At 53.4% G+C, this 15,301-nt stretch overlaps 2 protein-coding genes across 4 annotated transcripts in view; both read right to left on the minus strand.

Moving 5' to 3' along the window:
* The window catches only part of DEDD2 (death effector domain containing 2), a 60,868-nt gene that overhangs the window by 31,069 nt on the left and 14,498 nt on the right, over window positions 1-15,301 (minus strand). The gene's annotated exons all lie outside the window — the stretch shown is intronic.
* On the minus strand, window positions 1,854-14,829 carry GSK3A (glycogen synthase kinase 3 alpha). The gene is made up of 11 exons (NM_001266636.2): window positions 14,489-14,829; window positions 12,252-12,439; window positions 8,564-8,647; window positions 8,297-8,407; window positions 6,232-6,362; window positions 6,037-6,143; window positions 4,957-5,054; window positions 4,781-4,876; window positions 4,167-4,353; window positions 3,736-3,828; window positions 1,854-2,547 (listed from the first exon to the last, which is right to left on the minus strand). The coding sequence occupies exons 1-11, from the start codon at window positions 14,769-14,771 to the stop codon at window positions 2,474-2,476; spliced, it is 1,452 nt and encodes a 483-aa protein (NP_001253565.1). The 5' UTR covers window positions 14,772-14,829; the 3' UTR covers window positions 1,854-2,473.

The raw sequence follows: 15,301 nt of genomic DNA on the forward strand, positions 1-15,301 counted from the left end.
CCCCATTTGTAACCCATACTGTTCTGAGTGATTAAGACCTGAAACTTGTGCAGGTGTAGAGGATCAGAGGACGATTCATCCTAACTAGAGGAAAAGTAAACCAGTGTCAGAGCTGTTGGGATTTGAGGGGGCCTCAAAAGATCAAAGGTCTTGGGAGCAGGAAGATTCCCACCTTGTTCAGAGGTTACCTAGGATAATAGTCTTTCTCTCCATTGATTGAGGTGGAGTCTTGATCTGTCACCTAGGCTGGAGCACAGTGGTGCAGTCTCAGCTCACTGCAACCTCCACCTTCCAGGTTCAAGCGATTCTCCTGCCTCAGTCTCCCTAATTGGGCTGGGATTACAGGCGCCCACCATTGCACCCAGCTAATTTTTGTATTTTTAGTAGAGACAGGGTTTTGCCATCTTGGCCAGGCTGGTTTCAAAGTCCTGACCTCAGGTGATCTGCCCGCCTTGGCCTCCCTAAGTGCTAGGATTACAGGTGTGTGCCACCAAGCCCAGCCATAAGTCTTTCTCTCCCTAAGCAAATGTAGGTGATTCATGATAGGCTCCTCCCAGGCCCCTGCAGACCAGAGTGCTCAGGCAGGGGAGGTGAAATGCAGCTGGGTATGGAATTGTCCAGGAAGGAGGCCTAGACTTTGGAAGGCCTTGAAAGCTGGGCTGAGTAGTTCCAGGTTGGGGGAGGGTCATAACTGGGTATTAGATCTGGGCTCAAAGTGGGGTGAGTGGGAGGCTAAAGATGGTCCAGCAGAAGACAGGGCCAGACCTGGGAAGGGGTCATGGGGTGGTAGGAGGGTGAGGGACACCTCAGTGACTTCATGGCTGACCACATGTGAGTAGCAGGGAGGAAGGCATCCCCAGGATCCCAAGGTCTGCCCCTTGCCCAGAATGGCCATCCTCCCCCTTATCAATCTGCTTGCTCTTTATATTCATTCATTTGTTCTACAAACCAAGCGAAATCCAAGTTGTGTTGAGCAAAGAAGGGGCAGGGTCTGTCCTATCCCAGGCAGTGTAAAGATGCCCCTGGAGTGGGGTGAGCAAACTGGAGAGCGCAGACCCCACAGGAACAGTCCTTTTACTCCATCTGGAGCATTTGAAGGTCCTCCCTTTTTGTTCACCAGTGGAATCCAGTAGGGGGCATACCCGTTGCTCCTCCCCAGGCCCCCTTCCAACTCTGGGGTGTCCTGGCCACACTCACTGCTTGGTGCCATGTGGAGGAGATAACATTTCCTTCTGCCTGTGCCCCACTATCTGGCCCCAGCATGTTTTAAGTGAGGATAAAAGTCAAGTTCTCTGCCCCTGCCTTCCCAGGGTTGTCACTTCCCAAGATCCCTAAGAGGTGGACCAGGTAGGTGTCCTGTTTAAGACTTGGAAATGAAGGCTTGGAATCTTCTAGGGTGCCACCTCCAGCCATGGCCACCCAACAAAGAGTCTACAAGCAGGCTAAGTTTTGGCCTGAGTAACTCCTCATCTCCTGTCCCCCCAGACCCTAGAGCGGCAGGCAGCTTGGGCTAAGACAGCCTGTTCAAGTCCTGACTGTCACATAAGCCCCATGACCTTCCCTTCTCTGATCCCCAACTGGCTCACCAGTTACTGGGAGGTTAATCCCTCCCTCTCTAAACAGAAGCAGATGATTTATGCTGGGTCATGGGGCAGACTCCTCCCAGGCCTTGACAGCAGATAACAACCTAGACGGAGCTCATCACCACACGTGCAGAGAAAGCCACAATGCGAGAAGGCTGGGCACCTGAGCCAGGGCCTTCAGACAGCCCTCTGCCTGAGATGCAGCTCACTCCTGTCCCAGAACAGTCCCCACCTGGGAGCCCCCACCACCTCAGTGGAAACAGGCAGCCAGACAGAAAGCAGGTTTTCATGCCAATAATTTATTGAACGGAGGTCTGTACACAGGCAAACCTTACTGTGGAAACTAAGACATCAGGAGCTCTCTCCACTCCCCTGGCCCTCCAGGGTGGGGTGAGGAGGGAGTAGACCTTGGGGGCAGAGGACAGGAGGGGAGTTACAGCTGTAGGAGGGGTGGGGGCCAGGTTGGACGGTGCGAATCGACGTTTTCTTTAAGAAAAAAATTATAACAATCTATTTACACCCGGGGGCCAGGGAAGGGAAGGGGAGACAGGGACTGGGCTGGTTCTATTTACAAGGAACACAGGAGGGGAGGGGGTTTGAAGGAGGTGGAGGCCTGGGGGAGGGGAGGGGGCCAAGGGGGTAGGAGGTCCTCATCCCCCCAACACCCTGTCCTTCTCTTCCCTCCCCACAACCAGTTAAAATCCTCTTAAAAAGCCCACCACAGGGGTGAGGCTGGTGAGGGAGGGACTGGAGGTGGGGACAGGGACTCATTTACCTCTGCCCTCTAATCTAGGGGCCCAGCCAGGGCAGGAGCTTGATGGGCTATGGCCCCCCTTCCCAGCCCCTCTTGGGGCTCCCAGATGGAAGTGGAAGGGTGGTTGGTGGGGCCCTCAGGAGGAGTTAGTGAGGGTAGGTGTGGCATCGGTCGACTGCCAGTCTGAGCTGGTCGGAGTCTCAGTTAAAGCTGGAGGGAGGGAGGGAAGGAGCAGAGTTAGCCTTTGCCTTTCAGACACCCCTTCGCCCAACCCAAGAGTAGGAATTCTCTTGTCGTAGATGCTGTGTTAAAAGTTACAAGCTGTTACTTTAGGTGAAGGGTTGCAAACTCAAGTAAGTGCTAAAGGGCCGGGATAGTAACTCAGTGACGCAACAGAGTGCCAGGCTCCATGTAACGGAGTGGCTGGGCTGGGCACAGTGGCTTATGCCTGTTATCCCAGCACTTTGGGAGGCCGAGGTGGGCAGATCACAAGGTCAGCAGTTCGAGATCAGCCTGGCCAACATGGTGAAACTCCATCTCTATTCAAAATACAAAAAAGAAGCCAGGCATGGTGGTGTGCGCCTGTAATCCCAGGTACTCGGGAGGCTGAGGCAGGAGAATCACTTGAACCCAGGAGGCGGAAGTTGCAGTGAGCCGAGATTGTGCCACTGCACTTCAGCCTGGGTGACAGAGCAAGACTCCATCTAAAAAATATAAAGGGCGCCCACTGTCTACTGTCAGTAGGATGGGCGGGCCCTCTGCTGCCCAATCTGGTTTTCTTCCCTGAGAGAAACAGGAAATCTGTATTTTTACACAAAATAGCGCCGTTTTTAAACCTGGGCAACATGACCAGGCACAGTGGCTCACGCCTGTAATCCCAGCACTTTGGAAGGCCAAGGCGGGAAAATAACCTGAAGTCAGGAGTTCGAGACCAGTCTGGCCAACATGGTGAAACCTCATCTCTAGTAAAAATACAAAAGTTAGCCAGGCATAGTGGTGTGCGTCTGTAATCCCAGCTACTCGGAGGCTGAGGCAGGAGAATTGCCTGAGCCCAGGAGGCAGAGACTGCAGTGAGCCGAGATCGAGCCACTGCACTGCAGCCTGGGTGACAGTGAAACTCTATTGCAAAAAAAAAAACCTGGGCAACACATTCAACTTTTTGTTTGTGTTCAGGCCAAACGCTATTTCTCTGGCTTTCCCATTGGCATTTAAACACAGAAGTACGCAAGAATGCCCTCTAAAGGTGGTCATTCACATGTTGTAAGACGTGCTTCCTAAGCCATCAAAATGTCAATGATTTAAAAATACATTCAGGAAACCCAGCGATTGAGCGAACAGCAGCCCCACACTCCCCAAGCTGAGAGATACTTTAACCCCCAGCAGATGGCCCCCACTTACCTTGTGAGGACTGGGTGAGGGTGGTAGTGCCCGCTGGGGACCTCAAGTGAGGAGGGATGAGAATGGCATTGAGAGACGGTTGGATGGAGAGTTCTAGAAACACGACATACCAGTCAGGGTAGACTACAGCAGGGTTATGATGGGCACCAAATGGGAACCCAGCAATTAGAAAGGCCAGTTGTTTGTGGACACCTCAGCCACAGACCTCTCTCAATGAAAAACCAGAAAAAGTTTAGCACGAGGCAGATCACAGTAGAGCACGACTGAAGCAGGTTCAGTTCCCCCTGAATCTGGGCGTCATCTTTCCTGAGCCCCAGGCCTGCCTTGTACCCTGCCCTTAGCTCCCCACTCCTGCTTCAACACCAAGCTCTTCGCAATCTGGCTGCCCCCTGACCCCGCCCCACTCCCCAGATCCCAGACTATGCCCTCACCACCAGCACTGAAGTTGAAGAGAGGGGGAAGTGGGCGGTTGTTAGGGAGCTGGGTTCCCAGACATCGCAGTTCATCAAAGAAGCTGTGTGCGCAGGCCTCTAGTGGGGAGAGCCTTGAGGACGGGGTGTACTCCAGCAGGCTAGAGCAGAGCGCGATGGCCTCTGGCGGCGTTCGAGATTTGAACACCTGGGGGATGGGGGCAGGGGTCATGAGAGTGAGATGCCCTGGGCACTGGCATACTCCTATTATCTCACTGCCACAGTGCCTGCGGCAAGTTATGACTGGCTGCTTCCCACACCCCCACCTTCCAAATGAAGAAATTGAGGCCCAACCACTAAGGAGAGGTCAGTTTGTATCGGGTAAGCAGCCAGCCCAGGTCTGGGACCATATGAGCCCTGCTGACCCTCCATAAAAACTGGAATCTTGAATTTACTTGTGGGTTCTCAACTTTTAAAATGCCATAAACTTTGAAATCGGATGGAAGTTACTGATCCCTGGATAACTCTTCAAATCCTCCCAAGCCATGATTCTGAGGCCAGGTCCACAGAATAGTTGACCTCCAAAGGGGACCAGCTCTCAGCCATACTGCCCTGAGCCCCTAGTCCTGCCCCACCTTTGTCCAGGGGTGAGCTTTAATCTGAGGGAACTTGAACTCCGTGTAGTTGGGGTTCATCTCTCGGATTTGTTCCCGGGTTGGTGTTCCCAGCACCTGTAAAGAGAGGGGGGGTTCTGAGACAAGGGCCCCATCCCTCAGCCCCACCCCCTGCCCACCCCGGCCCCGCCCCTCACCTTGATGATCTCCACCAGCTGGTCCACCCCACTGTCCCCAGGGAAGATGGGCTGGCCCAGGAGGAGCTCCGCCAGTACGCAGCCAGCTGACCAAACATCTAAGGGGAAATGGGGGCAGCGTCAGGGCTAGGCGAGTAGGGCCACCAACCTCCCAGTGCTTTTATTCTTCATGGCCATCCTAAGAGTGTCAGGAGCCCTGTTTTCTCAAAGACGAAGCACCTGTCCCAAGGACACATGCAGCTTAGAAACATGGGCCTAACCTTGACCCTGCAGGTCTGCAAGCCTTTGCTCCACTCTCTAGTATAGGTGTGTTTCCAGCCCTCAGTTCCTCTCTCTGCTAAGGACCTCAATGAGCTCGCTCTCTCCCACTAGCCTTGGACGACAGACCAAACTAGGCCCAAACCTGCCAACAGGCACCCATGTTCTTTGGGCCACAGGAAGGTACAGCCTTAAATCCTGGACTGCCTTCCTCTTGTTCCAACCTTTATCCTGCCCATGAGAAGAGCTACAGCCTGGCAGTCTCACTCCTCCCTGCTTTGTACCTTGACCCCCCACAGCACGAGTTCATACCTAAGGACTCCACAGTTTGTCACGCTGCTGTGGAAGGTACCCTTTCAAAGTCTTTCATGCCCATTCCCTCAATTCAGGCTTCCCCTCATGCCTGGAAAATGGCAGTTGTCCCCACAAACGGAAGGACACAGAGGCCCTGGGAGCAAGTTGCACCTTCATGGTGGCAAAGCTTTGCTTCCTGGTTCCCCCAAGGTCTCTGGCAGCCCTTCCCCCTAGCTGAGAACAGAGGGCTGACAGGGAGGTTCCAGAGCTGGTATGGACTCTGGAGTCAGGTCAGCTTTCAAATCCCAGCCCTGCCCAGTCCCAGTGGTGCCAGTGCAGGCAGGCAGCCTCACAGCTCTAAGCTCATCTGTAAAATGAGCATTCAACAGCATCAGCCTCCTAAGTTTGTGAGGACTGGATACAAGAACAGAAGTTAAGCTTTCATCACCAAGCTTGGCATACAGCGCACAGTAAACTCCGAAATTTCCCAGATTGCCACTCCCCCCACCCCCCTCCCATAACTCTGACCGATGGATGAGGTGTAATCAGTGGCTCCAAAGATGAGCTCTGGGGCCCGGTAGTAGCGAGAACAGATGTAGGAGACATTGGGCTCCCCTCGGACCAACTGCTTCGCACTGTGGGAAAAGATGGGCAGGGGTAAACACGGGGCAAGGGCTGGGGTCCCCCCTGCCTCTTCAGCCACTCAAAACGCCCCAGGCCCACCTGCCAAAATCGCAGAGCTTGAGGACAGCAGTGTCAGGGTCCACCAGCAGGTTCTGGGGCTTGATGTCACGGTGACACACGCCCTGGGAGTGGATGTAGGCCAAGCTGCGGAAGAGCTGGTACATGTACACCTGGGGCAGGCACAGGACAGCAGAACTTTAGCCCGGCTTTCCCCATACAGCACCACTACCCCACCAGCTTGGCCTGAAGAGCCCTTCCAGGCCCACTCTCCCTGGTGCCACCACAGCTTTGGGGAAACCCGTTTGAAACCCTTGGTTCTCTTAGTGTGCACCACAGTCAGTTGGAGGACTTGTTAAAACAGGGACTACTGGCCGGGCGTGGTGGCTCACGCCTATAATCGCAGCACTTTGGGAGGCCGAGACCCGCCTGGCCAACATGTTGAGACCCTGTCTCTACTAAAAATACAAAAATTAGCCAGGCGTGGTGGTGCACGCCTGTAATCCCAGCTACTCGGGAGGCTGAGGCAAGAGAATCACTTGAACTCAGGAGGCAGAGGTTCCAGTGAGCTGAGATCCCGCCACTGCACTCCAGCCTGGGTGACAGAGTGAGACCCTGTCTCAAAAAACAAAAACACAGGGACTGCTGGGCCCCATTCTCAAGAGTTTCTGGTCAGTGAGTTCTGAATCAGGCATTTGCAACAAGCTCTCCAGCACTGATGCTGGTCCCCGGACCACACTCTGAGAACCACTGCTTTAATCACAACCCTTGGCAGAAGCCTGAAGAGTAAGATATGTCAGGAGGTTGTCATAAAACAGGCTAGGGAGCCAGGCACTCAGCTTCCCCCTCACCAAAACCACTGGCTCCTTAATCCGACAATCAAAACCACCCCTGAGCCTGCCCCCTCGCCAGCTTCATTTTCCTGCCACTCTCCCTCCCACTGACTAGAACAGAAGTACCATGAGAGCAGGATTTTGAGTTTCAGTCACTGCTGCATCCCCCAGGGCCTAGACAGACCAGGGCCTGACAGGGCTGCTTTCTAGACCCCCTTCCCTTTATTCCACTTCCCCTCGGCCAAAGATGCCGCTCCCTTGCCCTGTGCTTGGTCTCCTCCAGGAAGCTTTCCTTGATCCTTCTCACCCACACACCAGGCTGGGTGCTTCCTCCATTTCCAGAATTCCCTGTGTTCCTTCTAGTATGGCAGCAGCTAGTTCATTTAATAGTTTTCTGTGATGATGCCTGTCTACCCTACCAAACTGAGAGCTCTTCAAGGGCAAGGCCTGCGTCGCAGTCAGTGGTGCGTCTGGAATTCCTCAGCCCTGGGCCCCGTGTGCAGGCAGCCACAGGACAGATTGGCCAAACCAGAGAGCTCCCCTCCTGGGAGGTGAGGTCCAACAGCCACAACCACTGGTAGAGTCCACATCGGCTCACCCAGGCTTGGGTACGTAAAGCCAGCAGAAGCAGCAGCTGGGCCCCAAGTGACCTCCAGCAAACAAACCCACCCACCTCCTTCCAATGCAGTAGGCTGCTCCAGCTTGTTTGCCACATCATCCCTGGGCTGCAATCATACATTCATTCATTCATTCATTCATTCATTCATTCATTCATTCAAACACCTCCTGAAGGTCTGTAACACCCAGGGCACGGCACCAGGCACTGAGGAATGAGCCTGCACAGATGATGGACGGAGATGCATTCCTGGCTGTGTGGATGCTAACCTTCCTCCAACCCTAACTCCTTCCCACCTACCCCCAACCAAGGCTCTAAAGGCCCGAACTCTGGCCTCAGCAGCTTCCTATGCAGTCCTGGTCCCCACCACCCCTTATCCTGAGCTAACTCCAACATCTCTGGTGCCACTGGACTCCCTATATGGACCTAAGCAAGTACCTGGCAGCCTCTGCAGCCCCAGGTCAGGCTGCCTTCCTGATTCAGTTAGGCCTTGCCTGCCTTGGCCCTCCCCTGTGTCAGGCAAGCTCCATCTCTGGGGGTCATGGGGCCTCCGAAAACCAACACAAACTTGGCAGATGAGGGATCCCATAAAAGGTGGGAGGCTCCAGAGCCCCTGGCTTTCTGGGTCTGGGTCCCAGCAGCCCGCCTGCCAGCATACCTTGACATAGAGGATAGGGATGGTCAACTTGGCCTTGGTGAAGTGGCGGGCCACCCGGTACACTGTCTCGGGCACATATTCCAGCACCAGATTTAGGTAAAGCTCATCTTTCTGCAGGGAGCAAAGGAGAGGCGTGAGGCACTGTGAGAAGAGTGAGGAAGGGGGAAGGAAGGTGTGCAGGCAGCAGTGGGGGAAAGGCAGGTGGGCAAGAAAATGGCTGGAGTCGAGGTGGAGCAACCCACCACCACCACCACCTCGAGGTCTCACCTTCTCCCCACTGGAGTAGAAAAAGTATCTCAGCCTCACAATATTGCAGTGGTCCAGCTTACGCATGATCTGCAGCTCTCGGTTCTTGAGGGCAAAGGGAGAGAGTCTCAGTATACGACCAACTCTCTCGGCTGCCCCTCCCTACTCACTCCCCACAACAGCCAGGCAGCTACTCCCTGTGTCCCAGCTTCAAGGTCCCCTAGGGTATCCCCCAATTCCTTGTCTCCAGACTACTCTCCTCCCACACGAGCTGGAAGCCTACCGGTTAAACCCAGGCCACAGATATGTTTTCTTCACCCCAATTTTTTTTTTTCTTTGAGACAGAGTCTTGCTCTGTTGCCAGGCTGGCATGCCGTGGCTCGATATCGGCTCACTGCAACCTCTGCCTCCCTGGTTCAAGCGATTCTCCTGCCTCGGCCTTCCAAGTAGCTGGGATTACAGGCATGCGCCACCACGCCCAGCTAATTTTTGTATTTTTAGTAGAGATGGGGTTTCACCACGGTGGCCTGGATGGCCTCGATCTCCTGACCTCGTGATCCACCCACCTCAGCCTCCCAAAGTGCTGGGATTACAGGCATGAGGCACCGCGCCAAGCCACCCTACTTTAAAAATAAAAAATAGGCCGGGCGCGGTGGCTCAAGCCTGTAATCCCAGCACTTTGGGAGGCCGAGACGGGCGGATCACAAGGTCAGGAGATCGAGACCAGCCTGGCTAATACGGTGAAACCCCGTCTCTACTAAAAAATACAAAAAAAACTAGCCGGGTGAGGTGGCGGGCGCCTGTAGTCCCAGCTACTCGGGAGGCTGAGGCAGGAGAATGGCGTAGACCCGGGAGGCGGAGCTTGCAGTGAGCTGAGATGCGGCCACTGCACTCCAGCCTGGGCGACAGAGCGACACTCCATCTCAAAAAATAAAAATAAAAATAAAAAATAAAAAAAATTCAACTTATTGCTGAAATGTAAAAATCAAATGACACCTTCTGATTTTTTTCTCCAAAAGAAAGTTTTAAGAAGGATAAGCCGGGGCTGGGCACAGTGGCTCACGCCTGTAATCTCAGCACTTCGGGAGGCTGAGGCGGGCGGATCACGAGGTCAGGAGATCGAGACCATCCTGGTTAACACGGTGAAACCCTGTCTCTACTAAAAATACAAAAAAAATTAGCCAGGCATGGTGGCGGGCGCCTGTAGTCCCAGCTACTCGGGAGGCTGAGGCAGGAGAATGGCGTGAACCTAGGAGGCGGAGCTTGCAGTGAACAGAGATCGCTCCAGCCTGGGCAACAGAGACTCCGTCTCAAAATAATAATAATAAATAAAATTAAAAGGATAATATAAAATTTATTTATTTTTTTTTAAAGAACCTGGCTATGGGCCGGGCGCAGTGGCTCAAGCCTGTAATCCCAGCACTTTGGGAGGCCGAGATGGGCGGATCACGAGGTCAGGAGATCGAGACCATCCTAGCTAACCCGGTGAAACCCCGTCTCTACTAAAAAATACAAAAAAATAGCCGGGCGAGGTGGCGGGCGCCTGTAGTCCCAGCTACTCGGGAAGCTGAGGCAGGAGAATGGCGTGAACCCGGGAGGCGGAGCTTGCAGTGAGCTGAGATCCGGCCACTGCACTCTAGCCTGGGGGACAGAGCCAGACTTCGTCTCAAAAAAAAAAAAAAAAAAAAAAAAAAAGAACCTGGCTATGTTAGCCAGGATGGTTTTGAACTCCTGGCCTCAAGCAATCCTCCTGCCTCAGCCAATCAGTTTAAGGATTACAGGAGTCAGCTACTACACCCAGCCTTAAAATAAAAATAAATAAATAAATAAATAAAAACAGCTGGGCTCACACCTGTAATCCCAGCACTTTGGGAGGCCAAGGCAGGGGAATCACTTGAGGCCAGGAGTTTGAGACCAACCTGGTCAACATGGCAAAACCCTATCTCTACTAAAAATACAAAAAAATTAGCTGGGCATGATGGCGCATGCCTGTAATTGCAACTACTTAGGTGGATGAGGTATGAGAATTGCTTGAACCCAGGAGGCAGAGGTTGCAGTGAGCCGAGATCACACCACTGCACTCCAGCCTTGGTGACAGAACAAGATTCTGACTTTAAAAAAAAAAAAAAAAAAAAAAAAGAGACCATCCTGGCTAACATGGTGAAACCCCATCTCTACTAGAAATACAAAAAAATTAGCCGATAGTGGTGGCACGCGCCTGTAGTCCCAGCTACTTGGGAGGCTGAGGTAGAAGAATCGCTTGAACCCAGGAGGCGGAGGTTGCAGTGACCCGAGATCGTGCCACCACGCTCCAGTCTGGGTGACAGCACAAGACTCCGTCTCAAAAAAAAGAAAAAAAAAAGATTGCACATCTAAATCCAGTTTTTAGTTTGTCTTGAAAACTCAGGGCTGGGCACAGTGGCTCATGCCTACAATCTCAGCACTTTGGGAGGTCGAGGCAGGGGCAGATTACTTGAGGTCAGGAGTTCAACACCAGCCTGGCCAACATGGCAAAACCCTGTCTCTACTAAAAATAAAAAATTTAAAAAAAAATTAGCCGGGCGTAGTGGCCCACGCCTGCAATCCCAGCTACTCAGGTGGCTGAGGCACGAGAATCGCTTAAACCTGGGAGGCAGAGGTTGCAGCAGGCCAAGATCGTGCCACTGCACTCCAGCCTGGGCGACAGAGTAAGACTCCATCTCAAAAAAAAAAAAAGAAAAACAAAAAATCAGGTGTGGGCATGTGAGGCTTGCCCCCTACCTAGCACAAGCAACAACAGACAGGTGGTGGCCATCCAGCTCACCCTGGTCCCATGGAAGCATCTGGATCCTTGAACTCTATCTAGGATCCTGAGTCCCAGACTCCAGGCATCGGACTCTTCCCAGAATGTGGTCTCATCATTCTTACCCATTCTCTATTCCTCTGTGAGGCCTAGGAACTCCCTGCCCCCACATCCCTCTCACTTCTGGAACTCAACTCCAATCAAATTCTGAAACCCTAGAGCTCCTCCTGCCCAAGGGCCCTCCCTGCCAAGACCCAGGCCCTGGTCTGGTTCCTTTCCAGTCTAGGCTCAGTTCTCCTACATCCAGACTAGCCTAAGCTCCAAATGCCAGGCCCTTAAACACTAATTATTCCTCAACTTCCACTTCCTCCACCTCCTTCTAGCTCCCTGAGCTTCTCCTAGCTCACGGGCACCTCCATTCCATCCTGCACTGGCCAAACACCTGGGGAGAGCGCGACCTTCCGAACCCCCTGCGCTAGCTCTTCCAGGTCCCTTTCTCTTCTGGGAAGAAGTGTAACCAAATGGTTAAGGTAGGGTTTGGGAATCAGATTCTAGCCTTGACTGGGGCACTTGCTCTATGACCTCAGGCAATCCTGTTACTGAGTTTGTTTCCCTGCTTAAGGTTAGCGTACACTTAGAATGGGTATAACCGCAGTATCTACCCTCAGAGAATCTTTATGTAAATTAAATAAGAATTTGCCTATAAAGCACTTACATTGAGCAAATGCCCAGTAAAAGCTCTGGGCTCTCCTGGGATCCACATTTCCCATCTCATTTCCTCTTTTCCCCACGTCTCATTTCCTCTTTTCCCCACTTTCTCTTCTGGTCCATGGCTCTGAAACCTAAGCCTCCAGCTCTCTGGCTGGGGTTCTCCCACCAGTCACACCAAGTCCCCAAACCTCCCTGTCCCCATCCCGCCCAAGCTACCTTGAACCTCTTGTCCTGGAGAACCTTCTTGATGGCGACCAGTTCCCTGGTCTCTGCCAGCCGTGCCTGGTACACGACCCCAAATGAGCCATTGCCAATCACTTTGATGTCTGTGTAAGCCACCTCTTGGGAGCGCTCTGGACCTTGGCCTAGAGTGGCTACCACTGTGGTCACCTTCCCGCTGTCACCTGGGGAACAAAGGGGATACACGATCCACTGACCCATCCTGTCTGCGCATCACCCCATCCTGGGGCTGTAGGAGGAAGGGAAATCTCTGCAGGAAGCTCGTTGGGGACCTCTTTGTTCCCTCCTCCTCTTTGAGGAAAGGTGGATGCTGGAACCTTCCCAGTGACTTTTCAAACCCTCTTCCTTTCTGGGAACCTTAAATCCTGCCCCCCCTCCACATGGGAGGATATTGATACCTAAATCTCTCTGCTTCAAGGGCTGGCAACCCCAAATTTCTACTTCTAGGAAGCAATAGATCACTGGTCGTCTTGGTACTGGGAGACATCAGATGTTGACTCCATCTACTCTGGATCTACTGCCCTCTGGCCCCTCCTCTTTGGAGAAAGCTTGACCTGGCCTCTTCCACTTAAGGGAGCAGTAACCCTCAGGTACTCCTACTTCAGGAAAACACTAACCTATCTCACAGCCTAGAGGATACTAACCTCTAAGTCCTCCCCTGTAGAGCTGGTAACTTCACTGGTTCTTGGTGACAGAAATGAATGTCCTCTCCTGCTGTATGTACCAGTGCCCTGACCCTCACTTTTTGGTACTTTGAGGTTAGAAAAAAACACTGACCTGACCTCTTCATCTGAGTGGTCCAGAGACCCAGACTCCTCCCCGTATGTGGGTGGTCCCTAATGGACAAGCACCAAATTATGAGAATGATGAACCTGACCTTTATTATCAAGGGGCTATTCCAGCCTCAGTCCTTTGAAGGAAAGCTATAATTTCCAATTCCCATTATTCAAATGGTAGCAAACCTTGGTGCCATTCTTAAAGGATAGTGACCCCTTTGAGTAACTGATGAACCAAATCCATTTTTTCTTTTTTTTTTTCTTTTCTTTTTTTTGAGACACAGTTTCGCTCTCGTTGCCCAGCTGGAGTGCAGTGGCACGATCTCGCCTCACTGCAACCTCCGCCTGCTGGGTTCAAGCGATTCTCCTGCCTCAGCCTCCCGAGTAGCTGGGATTACAGGCGCCCGCCACCACGCCCAGCTAATTTTTTGTATTTTTAGTAAAGACAGGGTTCCACCAGTTGTCCAGGCTGGTCTCAAACAGAACCTCAGGTGATCCGCCTGCCTCAGCCTCCCAAAGTGCTGGGATTACAGGCGTGAGCCACCGCGCCCGGCCACCAAATCCATTTTGAGGGGCCAGTGACATGTTCTTTCAGAGGGAGATAACCCTACATCACTATTTTTTTCAGAGCCAATGACACCATACCTTAGAACAATTATTGAACAAGTATAACCTTAGATCCATATTTTATAGGAAACTGTGACCTACCCTGCTCCATTCCATTTTTGTTAAAGGAGACACACCAAGCCATGTATTTTAAAACATGGACTATGGACTTGATTTGAAGGATATGCTGACTCCCAATGTCTTTAAGAAGCAGTAACTATTAATTCTCACCATTGGGGGTACAGCTCAACAATATTTAGGGTGGGTAATGATGCCAGGTCTTGGTTTTAATAGGGAAGGTGATCTGAGTACCAGGTTTGGCAAGCCTGGCCTTATTCTTTGGGGACACAACACAGTAACCTCAAAGCCCTGCTTCTAAGTGATATTCACTCCAAATCCTCATCTTCTGAAGGACAGCGAATGCAGATCCCTCTTTTTCGCGATTGGTCTTATTCTTGTTCTCTTAGGAGACAATAACCCTAAATCCCCATTTGCAAGCGACTGTGACCTCTGATCCAATATTATAATGAGTAGCAACGTCAGATACCTGTTCTTAAGGCTCAAGGACCCAAGATCTCAATAATGAAAGAACAGGGACTTGTAACCCCTGTTTCTTTGAGTGTTAGTAATTCTGATCCAAGAGTAATTCTGATCTCCAAGAGATGGTAACCCCAAGACCCCTTTTCCTGGGAGGAAGAGGGCTCAGATCCCCGATTTGGGGAGGCATAGTGACCTCTGGCTCCTACCTAAGCATATGAAAGAACCTGATGGATGTCTGAGGAGCTTTGGGAACCCTGATCACCACCCTACACGGGCGCCGCTAGTACTCACGGCCCAGCTTCACCCCGGGCGGCGGGAAGCTAGTGCCTGCGCCGGGGCCTCCGCTGCCTCCGCCGCCGCTGCCGCCGGGTCCACCCCCGGAGCTCGAGGCCCCGACGCCCCCACCCATGGCCCCGACAGATGCCTTTCCGCCGCCGGTGCCGCCTGGGCCGGAGGCCGAGCCTCCGGGGCCGCCGCCGCCGCCTCCGCCTCCGCCGCCTGGCTCCGCGAACGAGCTGGTCCGCGCCCTGCCCGAGCCCCCAGGGCCGCCTCCCGAAGGCCCGCCGCCGCTCATGGCGCCGAGCACAGGCCCAGGCCGCGGGGCTCGGGCTCCCCGGGCTGCCCCAGCCGCCGCCGCTGCCGCCGCCTCCCCCGGGCTCTGGCCTCTTCCAGGCCGCGCCGCTCGGGTTTGGGCTCCGGCTCCGGCCCAGCGCCCGCCGCGGGGCACGCCGGGAGATGCAGTCCGGCTGTCGTCCGCGCCGCCGTCGCCGCCCTCGGCCCGCACAGAGAGCCCCGTGGCACGCCGGGAAATGAAGTCCACAAAAGCCTCAGAGTAGACCGCGGGAATGACGGGTCGCGCTATACGTCGGGAAATGGAGTCCAGGGTAATCTGTCTGCCGACGGTACGACGGGGAGCCCTGAAGTATTTCGGGAAGCAGAGAGCCTGATGCACGCTGGGAAACAGAGTCCACTCACTCAGTTTATTGGCTGTGTGTGCGTCCCAGAGCCCGGTGCGCTCTGGGAAATTGAGTCGGCGCGCGTGAACCTGCGGATCTCGGGCCGTGAAGCAAGCCGGGAAATGGAGTCATCGCCACGCCCTCACCG

This window comes from Macaca mulatta, chromosome 19 (assembly GCF_049350105.2).
Source record: "Macaca mulatta isolate MMU2019108-1 chromosome 19, T2T-MMU8v2.0, whole genome shotgun sequence".
In the NCBI taxonomy this organism is placed as follows: domain Eukaryota; kingdom Metazoa; phylum Chordata; class Mammalia; order Primates; family Cercopithecidae; genus Macaca; species Macaca mulatta.

Coding starts and splice junctions, on each gene's coding strand:
- GSK3A (NM_001266636.2), bottom strand. CDS start 14,771: ATGAGCGGCGGCGGGCCTTCGGGAGGCGGCCCTGGGGGCTCGGGCAGG. Junction 6,144..6,231: donor AAGCTCTGCGATTTTGGCAG/GTGGGCCTGGGG, acceptor CTTTTCCCACAG/TGCGAAGCAGTTGGTCCGAG. Junction 3,829..4,166: donor CTTCAACTTCAGTGCTGGTG/GTGAGGGCATAG, acceptor TCGTGTTTCTAG/AACTCTCCATCCAACCGTCT.